Source organism: Trichomonas vaginalis, chromosome VI (genome assembly GCF_026262505.1).
Source record: "Trichomonas vaginalis G3 chromosome VI, whole genome shotgun sequence".
Classification (NCBI taxonomy): domain Eukaryota; phylum Parabasalia; order Trichomonadida; family Trichomonadidae; genus Trichomonas; species Trichomonas vaginalis.
In genome coordinates this window covers 13,447,266-13,461,696 of record NC_067208.1, presented here as the reverse complement: position 1 = coordinate 13,461,696, position 14,431 = coordinate 13,447,266, and the positions used below count along the sequence as shown (strand labels likewise).

Below are 14,431 nucleotides of genomic sequence, written 5' to 3'. Positions count from 1 at the left end.
CAGTTTGAATAGAAGGTTAATGGGCTTCGTGGACTTCACCCTTGCCATACCTTAATGTTGTCGCTTTCTGCATTCGCTAATGGAACCTTTCTTTTTCTTACGTATATTTTACCATCTTTACTCTGACTTACGTAATAGAAAGGATGTTGTATTCCTCTTGCGTCATTTAATATAATAGACTCTCGCTCTGATTTTGACAAGCTCATTTTACATCGGTTAAAGTTTTAATTTTGTTTTTTATCTGCAGTCAAATGACTCAGACAAGTCCTACGGACAAGACCCAAGGGGTCATAGATGTTGAAGCATTGAAGAAAGAAATTCGTGAGCAAATTTTATCCGAACTGAAGGAACAAAAACAAGAACAAAAGCCAGAGAGACCAAAGAGAAAACTTAGTGAAAAACAACTTGCTGCATTAGCTGCTGGAAGACAAAAGAACCCAAGACTACTGGCGAAAAAGCTAGAGAAGAAGCTGAAGCAAAAGCTAAAGAAGCTGAAGCAAAGAAAGAGTAAATGGTTTATTTTTATCCGAATTAAATGTATAGACAAATACCTTTATCTGTTGCGTTCAGTAGTGAAAACCCTGACGTCAAAATAAAGGGGAACAGAGTAACGTTTAAGTTTCCAACAGACTGGATTGTGAACATAAATGAAGAGAAGTACATTGGCATAACAAATATGTATATAACACGTGCTTTCAGAAAGGTTGACTTTATACTTCAAGTCGAGATAGAAAATGACGAACAGTCTTTAAGCGCCCAAAACATTCACATATACAAATACTTTAAAGACGATACAACATTGCACAATGTATGATTTCATTTAATGAGATGTTCGAGAAAAAGTTTAACATTGAAGTACAAACTTTACAGCCTTTACGTGAGTTTCTTGCACAACTGAAAGAAGAAGGTAGTCAGCCACAACTTATAGACTTTCATTATGAATTTAATGAAAATGAAGATGGAACACATGACTGTCAGTTTGTTGTATTCTCACCATTCAATGAAGTCGCTAAAAAGAAAGAAAATCCATTACGTATAAGATTTCAAATCTCTGAACCAAGTGATGATTTCAAAAATGTTTTCAATTATGATGCAATGCTTCCGAGGAAAAATGAATTTTCAAAGATTGTAACACCTGGCATTTGGGATAGAAAGCAAGCTATATTATATTCAAACTTAAGTAAGGGAGTTGAAAATGAGTTCATTGGTCATACAAGAACTACACCACTGCCAAATCCTAAATACTATAAATTAACTGGCTTCAATCGTGAGTTTTGGATAGACATGTTCTCCACTCATGACCATAACTGCCCAGTGTTCTTACCTCCAGACCATAAGGACTGTCTCTACATTGAAGCACAACTCTTAAACTCTACCATCGCAGTATTGTAAATGACCACATGGGCTTCGCCCTTGCCGCTAGCGGCTTATTTTTACCACGAATGACCTCATTGCTGACAAAAATAAATGACCTCAGAACTTCAACTTACGAATAAAGCTTGTTTTAGTCGTTATTGAGAAGTTAAACTTCTCTTCAAAGCAAGGCTGACATGACTTACATAAGTCAAATCCAATCTCTTGACCGTCATAAAGTGCTTTGTAAAGTTTCATTAAACTGAACTCAGAGTCTTTGTCATATGTTCCAACAGGTATGTGAATGTTCTTATCTTCATTGTAATAGCATTGTATAGCTTCAGGAAACATTTCATTTGCTGTTAAAGCAAGGACGTCTTGTTTGACACCTTTGCAACGTGCATGGAATGCAACTTCATTTAAATCATTCGTGAGTAAGTCTATGTAAGTCTTCTTTCCACAAAATATTGACTTGTATGCTAAACTTTGTTTTCCAGGTGTTATTTCTGCGAAGTCAGAATGAAATTGACCAAGGTTCTTTCCTATAAGTTCGCGACCGTATCTCTTCTTAAACTCTGCTGCAAGCTTTGGTATGTCTTCATTGAAAATATGCATGCTATCACAGTCCTGGTAAAATATTTGAAGTCCCATATCTTCAGCAGTACAGAATACTTCATTCATTATTCTCTTCGACATTGACAGAATGTTAACACCAAGTGGACAGAAGTTAAAGTGTCTGCAAATACTTTTCGTTAGCTTGAAAATAGTTTTATCTGAACCATCCAAACCTTCGAACTTCACTATATGGTTGTAGTTTCTGATGGCATATCTTATAGCATCTTTGTCATTTACTATGGTTATTTTTGACTCAATAGGAGATAGAATAGTTTTGCCATAAATACTGTTCAGAATGAGCTTTATATTTTTTGCAAAGGATTTCCTTCTTTCTTATACTTTAACCTTAACTCAAACAACTTCTTTACTTCATCTCTTATTCTAATATCTCTGTTTCCATCGTAATAGTATCCTTGCAACACTTCACATTTGACACCTTGATATTTTATGAGGTCTTGTAATGTTATATGGTCAACATACATTAAACAGCAAGTGTTTGAACTTCTGGGAACGTTAAGTTCTGGATTTAGTTCAGGGTCACAAACTATTAAAGGAAAGTGTCTATGTATTCCAATCTCTGTTATCTTAATGAGAACAAAGAAGCCAGACATAAACTTTTCACCAATGGGTTCCTTTTGGTCGTCATCGAATAAATGTCTCATGAAATACTCTGTGCTTAACATTTCTTTCTTCATAACCTTTGGAATACCTTCTAAAGTATAAAGTCTTGCTATAGCTGATGGATATAATGAAACAGCGTCGAAGTCAGCAATGAGTTTCTTTTCGCTCTTTTGTTTCATGTTATCTGACAGCATACATCTTCCACCTTGAATACAGCGTGAAATAAATTCTCTTGGTTTATTTGAGAGGTCATATAAATTTCCATTCGGGAAGTACACTCTGTTCTCAAACAATTTGTTAGCAATAGAACAAATACTAACGTAGTCATATACGTTTAAATCAAACTCTTTCAATATGTCATTGCGGAACTTAACAAAACCTTCTCTTAAAATTCTTACATCTTGTTTGCAATAGAATGTGCTATATTTTTCTAAGTCGAAGTGGTTCTCATCTATTCTGCAGTTTTCGATTAAATCTATGTTTTTCATGAATGTATCCGCATCCTGGATAAACTTACATGCTTCAGAAATGACACCAATTCTGTTGTCATTTGCTAACAAAACACTGCTGTAGTAGTTGTATGGAAATACTTCTTTCGGTCCTGTTTGTAAGTTAAACATAGCAGGAAATAGTTTAAGCTTCTTATTTATAACACTGTAAGAGTCTTTTATAATAATTGCCCTTCCTTTATATAAGCCAGTTATTTGCATTGTTCGTGAACCTTTAATGATGGGAGTTCCTTTCACTTCTGTCATGTGTCTTAAGATGAAGTTTATATCATAACTGAGGTTATGGAAATATATTAAACTCTTGTCAGGAAGTCGCTCCAAAAATTCTGTTGCACAGTTCTGACCCCAAATGCTTTCACTCACTGAACCATCTTCACTGTCATAACAGATGTTAAAAGCTTTATGAAAGCCGTCTGTGCTACACTCAAAGTCAGCAAAGAAAACGTGCTCAGGAATGAACTTGCACTTATTTTTATTTACTTCTTTTGACTCGACTTTCTTCTTCAGTTGTACACAATACTTTGGAGCATATGTCAAATCTTTAAATGGTGCAAGGTTCTGTTTATATAAGTCAGTCGTATATGTGAAAAGTTCTCCATAAGAATAGGTTCGAAATATTTGCACTCCCACAATGTTTCATAACATCCCATAACGGTGTTGTTCTATCATAACGAACTACATATTTGTTCTCTCTCTTTGTATAAATCTTCATCTGTTCTCAATGTTCATTCCACCACACTCCTTCAAGATTTCTATATAGTTGCGAATGAAATATGTTGTCATTGGTAATCTTTCATTTAGCGTGTAGTGGTCTTCAACAAGAAGTAAGTCAATAGTTCTAACAGTTTCACATATCTTTGGTATGTATCTCTTTATTTCATTATGTCTTGAGTCATTGAAGTAACCAATGGTAACATTAAATGTTATACCTGTTGCGTCAGAAATTTCTTGTACTTTACTTTGAGGAAAGTCTCTAACACGAATGACTTCTCTCATGTGGTCAATAGTTTCTTCATTTACTCCAGCCTGAATGCAAGCATAAACGAAGCAGTTATCTTCTGTCATAAGTGTTGCAGTTCTTTTGTTCAGTTCATTGAAGATTTGGTAGCGTTCAAGATTTATAGGTCAGTGTGCTTTCATCTCTATATGGTCTCTTTTTTGGTTTGCCTTTCTTTACATCTGACATCGTTAAGCCTTCATATTCTGTTAAATCATACATCTTTATTTCAGTAAGATTCTTTATGTTTGTCAAGAAGAAGTCATAGTGCATTTCAACAATACCTGCAGCATTTGCTTCTATCTCTGATATAAAGTTCTCCTTCAAGAGCTGATGTAGTAATGTTCCAATATTATTGAGGTTTAACGTAGAACATTCATACTTTCCACCAAGTTTATAACATACCATCCATCTCTGTTGTGAGTTTATTTTAATTTTCTTTAAGAGTCTCATGAAAACCTTACCGAAATGTTTGTGTAAGTAGTCTCTGTTTGGTTCATCTAAAGCTTCGATGTTAAAGTCAATGAGTCTATTGCCTGACTTCACATTTCTCTTCCTATTCTCTTCATCTTTCTTTAACCATCTCTCACCTTCTTTTGGTTTGTCGTCAATGGAACGAATGACATCGTTAGCTTTGCGAACTTGTTCTATAGCACTTTTAAACATCTCTCTTCTCTGTTGTTTCAGTGTGTCGTCTCTTCTTCTTGTTTCACCAACGTTTGCATTTGTTATGTCAAACATTTCTCTTCTTACTTCATGAGGTACCGAACGTCTATGATATAAGTCAATAGCAACGTCATTTAAAGGAAATGCTCTTGCATGGACTTCGTCCTCGCCGCGTTGCGGCTTTATGAACTCATGAATTCTATCATAACTTATTGCACCATTATAGTCATTGAGGATGTCAGCGAGTGCTTTTTTGTTTGTTGCGTAATGCTTTGCAACATCTATATTAGCTTCTGTAAGAAGTTGTTTTATTCCGAGTGTTCTAACTTAGACAACTTCCGATACATCTTTAGTAGGAAATAAAAAAATATTTTTTGAAAAAAATTAGATTAGATTTTTTTTAAGTTATTTTTCAAAATAATTTAATATTTTTATTTTAATGAAACACATGCAAGATTGCAAGTTCTTTTCATACAATGCTCTCGCTACTGCCATCAAGAATGAGTTCAATAATGCTTCAAATGTTAATGTTATCTTTAACAAGAAGTTTGTGAAAGAATCTAAGTTTGGTCAGTATGTCAGACCATTAGCTATCGTCATTGACCGCAAACGTTATACTTCACAAGAGTTAGCAGTAGTTTTGAAACAAAAGAGTTTCTTCGTGAATGTCAAAGATACTCATTATACTGTCATAAAGAACTCTAACATTGACTTCTTCAGTATTGCTATGAATCTTTCCGAACAGAAAGAATATAAGAAAGGTGAAACATCTGTGAAATATTATCCTTCATCTCTGAAGACAATAACGAACAAAGATGTTATACAGAAATTCTTACCAAAGGTTGAAGAAGCTTCTATTGACATTGACGAAGGAAGTGAAATGGTTGAAGAAATAGACCCTGAAGCTATTTAAGCAAAAATATATTTTGGTTAGTCTTCATATGGAATTTTACAACAATTCCCCAATGTATAAACTTTTCATACGCTTTTTCATAAGCTTTATATACCTTCAGAAATTTTGCATAATCTTTAGAAGCATTTAGATATTGTTTAAATGCTTTGTATGTCTTCAGAAATTTTGCATAATCTTTTACATTTTGTTCGTTCTCTTCTTCTGTCATGAGTTCCGAATATTCTAAATTCATGTTCTTTCATATGAGATAAAATTTTATAAAAAAAATAAAATTAGCTTAGATTTTTTTATTCTTCCTCTTTGAAGTTATTGAAATATTCTGTTATTTTTTCCTTCAGTAATGGTAAGTCTTCTTTGAATGTAAGTATTGTACAACCTTTGATGTCATAGTGTGTTTGAGGTAACGTATCTTGAACTATTTGTTTCACATCTTTATTTGGGGTCATTGAAATCGGTAAGTTTTCGCGATAGAACCAATTTCTGTCAGATTTATATATTTTAGCTAAGTCATAAAAGCTCTTGTTGTTTCTTCTGACTAAATGCAACATAACCATATCTTTATCTTCTTCATTTTCCATCTCTTCAGTGTAAATCATATACTTATAACTCTTTTCCTTTCCTTTTGGTACTGAACGCGGTATTCTTTTCTGTATGCTTTTGTCTTTTGCTTCAATGACTTCATCTTTTGCATGAAGTTTCTTTTCCATCTCTTCGCGTTCTGCTTTATATAGTTCATCTAACATCATGAAAATATAACAAGCATAACGAGGTGAAGCCCACATTGCTACAGCATTTACTAAAAGTCTATGAACATAATAACCTTTCAAACCAGGAGCCAAATTCTTGCGATTTTCGTACGGAATCTCTTCTCTCGGTTTTCCGAGGGAAGCAATCATATGAGGAAATTCTTCTAAAAGTTCTTTTGTCTGTTGGTTTTCAAACCAATGATATGCTTGCTTTGTAGAACGAAGAGCATTCATTATACTTTGCATTTGGTACATATCGTCTTTGACTGAACGAATGAGACGTAACTGTTTGTTATACTGTATGTACTCGTATTCTTCATTTATAGCTTCATGGACTATAACTGTTGTTGTGTTCTCTGATGTTGACATTACTGTCTTTACATACAAAATAAAAAAATAAATAAAAATAAAACTAACTTTATTTTCTGTCTTTCACAAAAGACCAAAAATAAACTCTTTACATGTATTTTTCAGCAACTTCGTCAAATAATTTTATAGCTTTATCTATCTCATCTACTTCAAACGTTTCTTTACCTTTCGTGGGAGCACCATACATTTTCTCAAAAACTTCAAGTAGTTCTGTTTCTGCAGCTCTCATATCATTAACGAACACAACCTTGACTCTATTGACTGTACTGTCATATCTTTGAGTTATATTATATGTTCTTCCTATCTTATATCTCTTTGTATTGAAGTCCTTCGGTTTCTGAACGATGTAAAGTAAGCCTTCACTGCAACGTTCTGAGTCGAATGAACCATAAGTTATGAAGTTATATCCAACAACTGGGTCTAACCATAACAAAACTATTGGTATAAGACTTTTGTCAATGAGATATGCTGTAGTTCCATAGAATCTTACCGATATCATAAGCTCAGGATTTCTTGTCAAAATTTTCTGAGTTGAAGCATTTCTAACCCAGTGGTTTGTTTTCTTTTCAGATGGAGATATAATGTCTGACAAAGAATATTTGTTGTATTTCTTTGAGTATCTTACGTTTAAATCACCTATTCTAACCACTTTGGTGTCATTGTCAATCTTTCTAACTGTTTCAAACTCAATGTTTGACATTACTGTCTTTACATACAAAATAAAAATTTTTCTTAGAAAAAAATTAGCGTTATTTTTCTAACTAATGAAATTCATGAAATTTGGTCATTTTTCAGACAAAAATAATGTTTAGGGTAGAAGGGTAGATCTAACCTGATAACTAACCTCTTTTCTACCCTCAAGATTTATAAACGTTTCACATGATATACGTTATGAATTCGTGAGATTCTAAACAGTTTTGTAGCTTCTATTTCTTCGCTGAGGATATCAAAAATTTTAACAATGCCGAAAGTTTCTTTATACTTCTTCTTGACGTCAGATAGAAGGAAATCGTCAGCAGTTGGATAGTTTTTGTTCAGAAATGCTAACATGTCCATTTTATCTTCTACCGGCTTCTCTGCCTCCCTCTTTAAATCTGCATAGTCGTTTCTCATTCTTTCTATCTCTTTTACTGAATAGTTATATTTCCTAATTGCTGCTTTACATTTTGAACATTGCGGATTCATTTTTGCGTTATATTCTGAAACCTTACCTGCTAAAACAACTAAGGCGTCAATGGTTTTCTTTAAATCTGAAGCAGTTGGTTTTATCTGTTCATGCCATACCTTACCTCTTCTGTCTTTATCTCTTATCTGCCATACACATTTTGCAACTAATGAAACAAAGTTATCGTATGTCTTAAACTCCACCGATTTATATATGTCAGAAATATTTTTATAAACCATGTCGCAATCTTTGTCCATAACTTTATGGTTGCAATGATATCCTAGAAACTCATAATTTACTTTACGTATGAACTTCTTTATTTCTACTGAGTCAGTTGCTTTGACTTCAATTTCGTCGAATTCAGGAATAGTGAGCTTTTGTTGTTGGATTTCAGGCAATTTGGGTAAATGGTCAATAATGTCCTGCATTTCATAAAGATATTCTTCATTTGTTTCATCTTTCGCACTACAGTCTAAATTACTTGTTAAAAGTTCTTGCTTTATCTTCTGGATTTCTGTTTCAAAAGTATATGAAGAAGGAATAAAGCTTTTCATCTCTACCAACATTGACGTAGGATTCATGACTAGCGAGTTTGGTGCTGTAGTTGTGGACAGAGTCCCGCCGTTCGTGGCTTGAATTGTTGTTGTACCGATTGTTGAAATCATATCTTTTATACAAAATAAAAAAATAAATAAAAATAAAACTAACTTTATTTTTTCTGTCTTAAGGAAATTCATGAAAATTCATGAGGGTAGAAATGAGGGTAGAAATGAGGTTAGATCTAACCATCTACCTTAAACATTATTTTTGGTGAATTCAGCAAAAATAATGAGTTCATTTACTCACAATATTTTTGTACAAAACGACCCCAAACTTTTAACTTCTTTTCTGCAGCTTCTAATGCTATCTTAGCGAGTTCATATTCTCTAAATTCTCTCTTTAAATCTTCTTGTTCCCATTGGTCTAGTTCGTATGGAGAATCTCTATAACCATAACATATCTCACGTTCATGTTCTAATTGTTTTTCATGCATTTTTCTAACTTCTTCTTCAAACAAATGTTTTGCATTCTCTACTGTATCTTCAAGTTCTTCTTCATCTAATTTCTCATGAACTTTCTTGTCTATGGAGTCCATAATATCTTTGACATAAAATGCATACTTTACAGAGCACCATTCAGCAACAAAATGAACGAGGTCAGGATGTATGTAAATACCTTTGAATTCATTTATAACACCCCTAGTAAGCTCATAAAATGCTTGTTTTGAGGTCGAGCCACTTTTGGCTTGACCGTATTCGTTCATCCAAAACTCAAGAATTTCCTGCATTTTAGTACTATTGAGAAATCTGTTTAAATGGTATTAACCTTCCGCTTCTCTTGCCATCTTTGTTGCATTAATGTAACCATCCTTGTCTCTACGTAAGACTTCAATACCGTTATAAGTGCCTTTTGTGAATGTTTCGCCATTAGATTTGTTCGTGAATGTTTTTGCTTCGACTGACATTACTGTTCTTACATACAAAATAAAAAAAATAAATAAAAATAAAACTAACTTTATTTTTTCTATCTTAAGGAAATTCATGAAAATTCATGAGGGTAGAAATGAGGTTAGATCTAACCTCTTCACCTAAATTATATTTTTTGGTGTAAATTTATGAAAACATTAATGATATCATGACTGTTCTCATTCATGTCTGATTTACATCTAATGAAAAAGTTTAGAAGAATTTTCTTTCTTTCTGGCTTATTTTTGTCTTTCAGTACTACTCCCGCTCTAATGGACCCAGATGTGTTGGCTTTGACTCTCTCAAGTTCTTAGATGGTATAACATCTTCAACGCCTCCTTCATATCTTACTTTATAAGTGTCATCGTTTATGTATAGGCCAAGTATTTCAATAACCACTCTCGCTTTGCTTCGTCAATGGTTTCAGCAAGTTTGCCTTACTAACTTTCAACTAATTTATGACGAGGATAAAACGCAATAGAGTCGTCGGCAGCTTTTATAAGATATCCATTACCTTGCGTAGAGTCTACGATATAATAGTTTCGACTTAACCTTAAACGTTTCTTTGTCAACGGTTTGTCGTCAAGAACTACACGAACTTTTGTACCAGGAATGAGGGTAAATTGTGTTGATTTCTTGATATTTTGTGTTTGACTTCGTTTCTTTGTATATACTTTTCTTCTTGTTGTTGTGTCATTGAATTTGGTGTATGTCCTGTTGTAGAATGTGTTGAGGAATTATATACTTCGAGAAAATGTTTCATTGTTTTCTTCGGTAAAGTCCTCGCTCTTGATTTAAATCTCTGAGAGTCCTTATGAAGCGGTTTATGATGCCGAGTATGTTATGGTTATGGTCTTCAGTAGTGTAGTGAGTTATGTTATGCTTAATGAGAAAATCTGTGATTTCATTGCTGAGGTAAGCACTGTCTTGGTCTGATGTTAAAGTACTTGGGCTATGTTCTGCTACAAACTTTTGTAAAACTCTTAACACTTCACGAGTTCCTTTATTTTTCATTGAATATGCATATGCTTTACGAGTGTTAACATTAATGAAGATGAGGAATGGTTTATGTCCTCCTTTTCTGCTTTGAATGAGAGTGTAAATTGGTATGCGTCAGGAGTGTTGGGTAAATTGGTAAAAAGTAGTCGTAAGGGTTTATTTTTGTTTGATGTACAACATTTTTGTCAAAGAACCTTTTCACTTCAGCTCTGTTAGTAAATCCCCAACTCTTTGCAGCTTCATTGAACTTCTTAAATGACTCCATGGATGTTGTTCGAATACTCTCTTTCAAGCTCATTTATGTAAAGTTAAAAGATTTAATTCTAGGCTCAGCGCGTTCAATGAACGCGGTACCATGCGAATATAGTCACAAATGGTGGCATATAATTTCACCCGAGCCTGTTGGATTGTTGTGAAAGTGTGTGAATGATTTCCTCCTGGTTCAGTTGGTCGAAAAATCTTTTTTTGCTGCATTGTTATAAGATGGAGATAAAACATCATTGCAGCTTCATACTCTGAGTTGTATAATGGGTGGTCTCTTATGAGTGGCTATGGTCGCCAGAAAAGTTTGTTAGTTCCTGTATGAGTGTGCGGTGGAAGGTTTGCTTCAGTAATTTTCTTCGAACTCCTGTTTGCTTTGAAGAGTTAGCACAGTATAAGAATTTGTCTACAATCTGCTGCCTGTACCAAAACCTAAAACACTTGCTGGATTTGTTGAGTTCATTGACGTATAAATAGAACCAACAGGATATAATGTTTGAAGTATTTCAGTCTTTAATGTTTGAAGCTCTGTTTTGTCAGCTTTCTTATCATATAAATCTTGAGCAGTGAATTTAACATTATTTTCATCATCCATGACATAAACATTTTTACAGCTAATTTCTTTCTTCGTTGTTATGTTTTCATTCGATGTTAAACCTTGTGGAAGTTAGGAGGTTTATAATATAATGCATCCCCACCAGTTCCGCCAACCGTTCTTCAATACTTTCTATAGCAACAGTTGAGAAGTTATGTGTATGTTTTTATCTGCTTTCTTATCTAACATTGCTGGTAGTTTATATGTTTCAAAGTTTCTGACATGACCTTCAATGTTCATACATTTACTATATTTAAGGAGTTTAGTGTATCTTTTACGCTTGTACTTGGATTCTCTAAAGGTGCACTTGAACCAAGGGATATGTTCAATTTATGTCGTCTGCTCTAACAGTAGTGAAGGATTCATGTGTATGGTTTCTTGTCGGCTTTACTATTTAATGTAGCTTGAAGTTCATTTATATCGGAGATATTGTGTTTATGAGATTTCAAAACTTTGTTCGTTGCGTCAAGTTCATCTTTGTCAGCTTTACTTTTAATAGCATCTTCAAAAGTTATTTTTGCCTTAACTCTCAAAGTAAATCTTGGTTCAACTAATACACGTTAACAAAGAAGTATGAAGCATAAATTTCATTGTTATAATCAAATGTTCTGGTGCTTTACCTGTGTCATACTGTACAGTACAGTGTATGTCATAACCTTTAGCACGAATGTATTTATATCTTCTTTCATTAACATCTTCAGTGCTTATTTGTTCATCCTGTGTTAAATATCCATGGTAGTCCGTTATAATCTGTTTCGTCTGAACTTATATAATGAACATGGTTTTTATCTGCTTTTTCGGCTAATTTCTCTTCTATCTCATTTATTTCAAGTTCATGCCTACCACACCTCCCGAAGAAGTATTTTTCTTCAGCTCTTGAAGAACGTCCACTTCGCCATCTTTGGTGTCAATAATGAGACTTTGAGTTAAAACCTTTTCCTGTCTTAATGGATGTTTGTAAAACTTCTTCTTCACCGTGTTCGGGGTCATGGTCGTCATCATATCTTGTGAAATCAGAGATGTTGTCATACATTAAGCATAATCTGTCTCAAAAGTTCTGCTATTTGAAACTGGAACGAAAGATATACAGAACTTTCATCATCTCCTAAAGTCAAGTCTGCTTTCTTAAGTATTTCTTGAATGTATGCAATGAGAACAGAGTACCTTGGAAAATATTCGAACAATATTTCATTAGCTGTTGGTTTTGGTGGTTCTTCTGTAGGTTCTGTTGGAGTTTCTGCATCTCTTGACTTCAATGCTCTTGCTCTCAAAGACCTAAATGTTAGAGCACCAGGTTTTACAAAGGACTTTATAAATGCTTTAATAGTTCCTGGTAAGTTATTGTTAGCATTAAGTAAGTTCCTTATGCTTCCATCATGTACGTCCATAGCACTATGTAAAAAATCTATACTTTTCTTGTAGTCAGCAATAGACTGACTGTGATTTTTTAAAGATTTGTCAATACCTTTAAGCCAATCTTCATGCATGTCTGATACTGAGAGCCAAGAATATCATTTGCTTCCTTTAGTGTATTTTGTGCTTCTCGTAAAGTATCCAATCCCGTACGTGCATTGTTTGCTATACGTCTTACAGTATCTATTTGACTCCTTGTTTCTTGCATCCAACCAGATAAAGTTTTAATAGTATCAGAACCATTTGAAATGAAGTTCAAAGCATTTTTAACGTCATCTAAAACTTCTTCACCAAGTACTGCCCATATCTTTCCGATTTGGTATTGAAGAACTCCATATGAAGCAGCTGTTAAACCAGTATTTATAAGGTTCCATATCCATGATTTAGCAGTTTTTCCATCCTTTCCATCTTCACCATCCAAACCGTTTTCGCCTTGAGGTCCTTGTATTCCTTGTATTCCTTGTATTCCTTGTGGTCCTTGAGGTCCAGTGTCACCCTTCTCTCCTTTCAGTTCATCTTTATGTTCGTTATAATATTCTAATGTCATAAGGTGTACATCATTACTGCTACCAGCAACGCCGAGAATTTGTTTCGCATTCATGACTAAATTCTTTAGGCATTTAATGTTGTCGTCAAATCGAAAGCTCTTTAACAATTCAATGAGAACATTTAATACTTTCACTAATGAGGCATCTACTGTAGAATTTATATATTGCACCGTTCCATCATTTATGATGGGAACCTTGCTTGTTGTAATGAATGGTCATAAGTGTTAAAAGTATCGAAATCAATGACTTTTTTAGTTTTTCCATCGTCAATGACTAAATCATTGCCTTCAATGGTTAAAGTTGAGTTTTCGTTTACTAGTTCATGTGCTCTTCTTGCTTCATTTGTTTCATACGCATATGCAGCAATAGTCATATTTTAATGAGAATAAAATGTTGTTCTATTTGCAAAGTACAGACCCAAACGAATACGGGACAGTAAAACTACAAACAAACTTAGGTCTTCAGAATGAAGCGCTTGCTTTCAGAGTTGTTGACTTCAATACTATCGCAACTTTTGTCATAACAGATGAAACAGATTTCATAGAGATTGAAATAGATGACAAAAGAAGTGTTATAACATTTCCTAACAGAGCTGGGTATAGAATAGATAAAATTGCTGGAGTCATAAATACTCTCATAAATGAAGAAACTATTGACAACATAGATGTCGAACTCTCTTCTGAGGGAACATTGAAGTTCAGTAGCAAGAAAGAGTTCAAGATAACACGAATGAGTCATAGAGTACAACTTCTTTTGGGTGCATACCATATGACATTTCCTTTGAAAAGTGTTGACAAAACGATTGAGATGAAATCTGTTCCATACGTATGTTATGGCAATTGTTTATACATTGAGTCTAAAATAGCTAATGTCACAGGCATTTCAGGAGTTAATAGTAAAGGTTCAGTAGAATATAAATCCTTCTGTTATGCAGTCAATTCAATGTTCATTCCAAACGTTCCTGTCATAGCAACTCATTTAGGTAAATGGGTTCGCATTAGTCCTCATAATTTGAAAGACATGCAATTCAGACTTGTTGACTTTCAAGGAGAGCCTGTAGAACTGAAGGCACCAGTGCGAATGACTGTTGAAGTTGACTTTTTAGAAAATATTAAATGCAACAGCTTACAAGAGAACTCAGAGCTAAAAATATAAA

At 33.9% G+C, this 14,431-nt stretch overlaps 7 protein-coding genes and 6 pseudogenes across 13 annotated transcripts, besides 1 other annotated feature; 4 read left to right on the top strand and 9 right to left on the bottom strand.

Annotated features, from left to right (window-relative positions):
• Positions 1 to 14,431: part of a mobile genetic element that runs on past both edges of the window.
• TVAGG3_0859070 (uncharacterized protein) lies at positions 252 to 511 on the top strand (the record flags this gene model as incomplete). Its single annotated transcript, XM_051249642.1, has 1 exon — positions 252 to 511. A coding segment is annotated over one exon (260 nt), but the record flags the coding sequence as incomplete, so codon positions are not given.
• Positions 677 to 1,392, top strand: TVAGG3_0859060 (annotated as a pseudogene). Its single transcript has one exon. A coding segment is annotated over exon 1 (716 nt).
• Positions 1,474 to 2,049, bottom strand: TVAGG3_0859050 (organellar and viral DNA polymerase type B; the record flags this gene model as incomplete). Its single annotated transcript, XM_051249641.1, has 1 exon — positions 1,474 to 2,049. One exon carries the CDS (start codon positions 2,047 to 2,049, stop codon positions 1,474 to 1,476), a length of 576 nt encoding a protein of 191 aa, XP_051085116.1.
• On the bottom strand, positions 2,968 to 4,163 carry TVAGG3_0859040 (annotated as a pseudogene). The gene has a single exon. A coding segment is annotated over exon 1 (1,196 nt).
• TVAGG3_0859030 lies at positions 4,210 to 5,108 on the bottom strand (annotated as a pseudogene). The gene has a single exon. A coding segment is annotated over exon 1 (899 nt).
• Positions 5,201 to 5,674, top strand: TVAGG3_0859020 (uncharacterized protein; the record flags this gene model as incomplete). Its single annotated transcript, XM_051249640.1, has 1 exon — positions 5,201 to 5,674. The coding sequence occupies one exon, from the start codon at positions 5,201 to 5,203 to the stop codon at positions 5,672 to 5,674; it is 474 nt and encodes a 157-aa protein (XP_051085115.1).
• TVAGG3_0859010 (KilA, N-terminal/APSES-type HTH, DNA-binding family) lies at positions 5,962 to 6,789 on the bottom strand (the record flags this gene model as incomplete). The annotated part of the gene is made up of 1 exon (XM_051249639.1): positions 5,962 to 6,789. The coding sequence occupies one exon, from the start codon at positions 6,787 to 6,789 to the stop codon at positions 5,962 to 5,964; it is 828 nt and encodes a 275-aa protein (XP_051085114.1).
• On the bottom strand, positions 6,878 to 7,288 carry TVAGG3_0859000 (organellar and viral DNA polymerase type B; the record flags this gene model as incomplete). The annotated part of the gene is made up of 1 exon (XM_051249638.1): positions 6,878 to 7,288. One exon carries the CDS (start codon positions 7,286 to 7,288, stop codon positions 6,878 to 6,880), a length of 411 nt encoding a protein of 136 aa, XP_051085113.1.
• On the bottom strand, positions 7,838 to 8,619 carry TVAGG3_0858990 (organellar and viral DNA polymerase type B; the record flags this gene model as incomplete). Its single annotated transcript, XM_051249637.1, has 1 exon — positions 7,838 to 8,619. A coding segment is annotated over one exon (782 nt), but the record flags the coding sequence as incomplete, so codon positions are not given.
• TVAGG3_0858980 lies at positions 8,793 to 9,458 on the bottom strand (annotated as a pseudogene). Its single transcript has one exon. A coding segment is annotated over exon 1 (666 nt).
• Positions 10,797 to 11,503, bottom strand: TVAGG3_0858970 (annotated as a pseudogene). Its single transcript has one exon. A coding segment is annotated over exon 1 (707 nt).
• On the bottom strand, positions 12,881 to 13,648 carry TVAGG3_0858960 (annotated as a pseudogene). The gene has a single exon. A coding segment is annotated over exon 1 (768 nt).
• Positions 13,666 to 14,430, top strand: TVAGG3_0858950 (uncharacterized protein; the record flags this gene model as incomplete). Its single annotated transcript, XM_051249636.1, has 1 exon — positions 13,666 to 14,430. One exon carries the CDS (start codon positions 13,666 to 13,668, stop codon positions 14,428 to 14,430), a length of 765 nt encoding a protein of 254 aa, XP_051085111.1.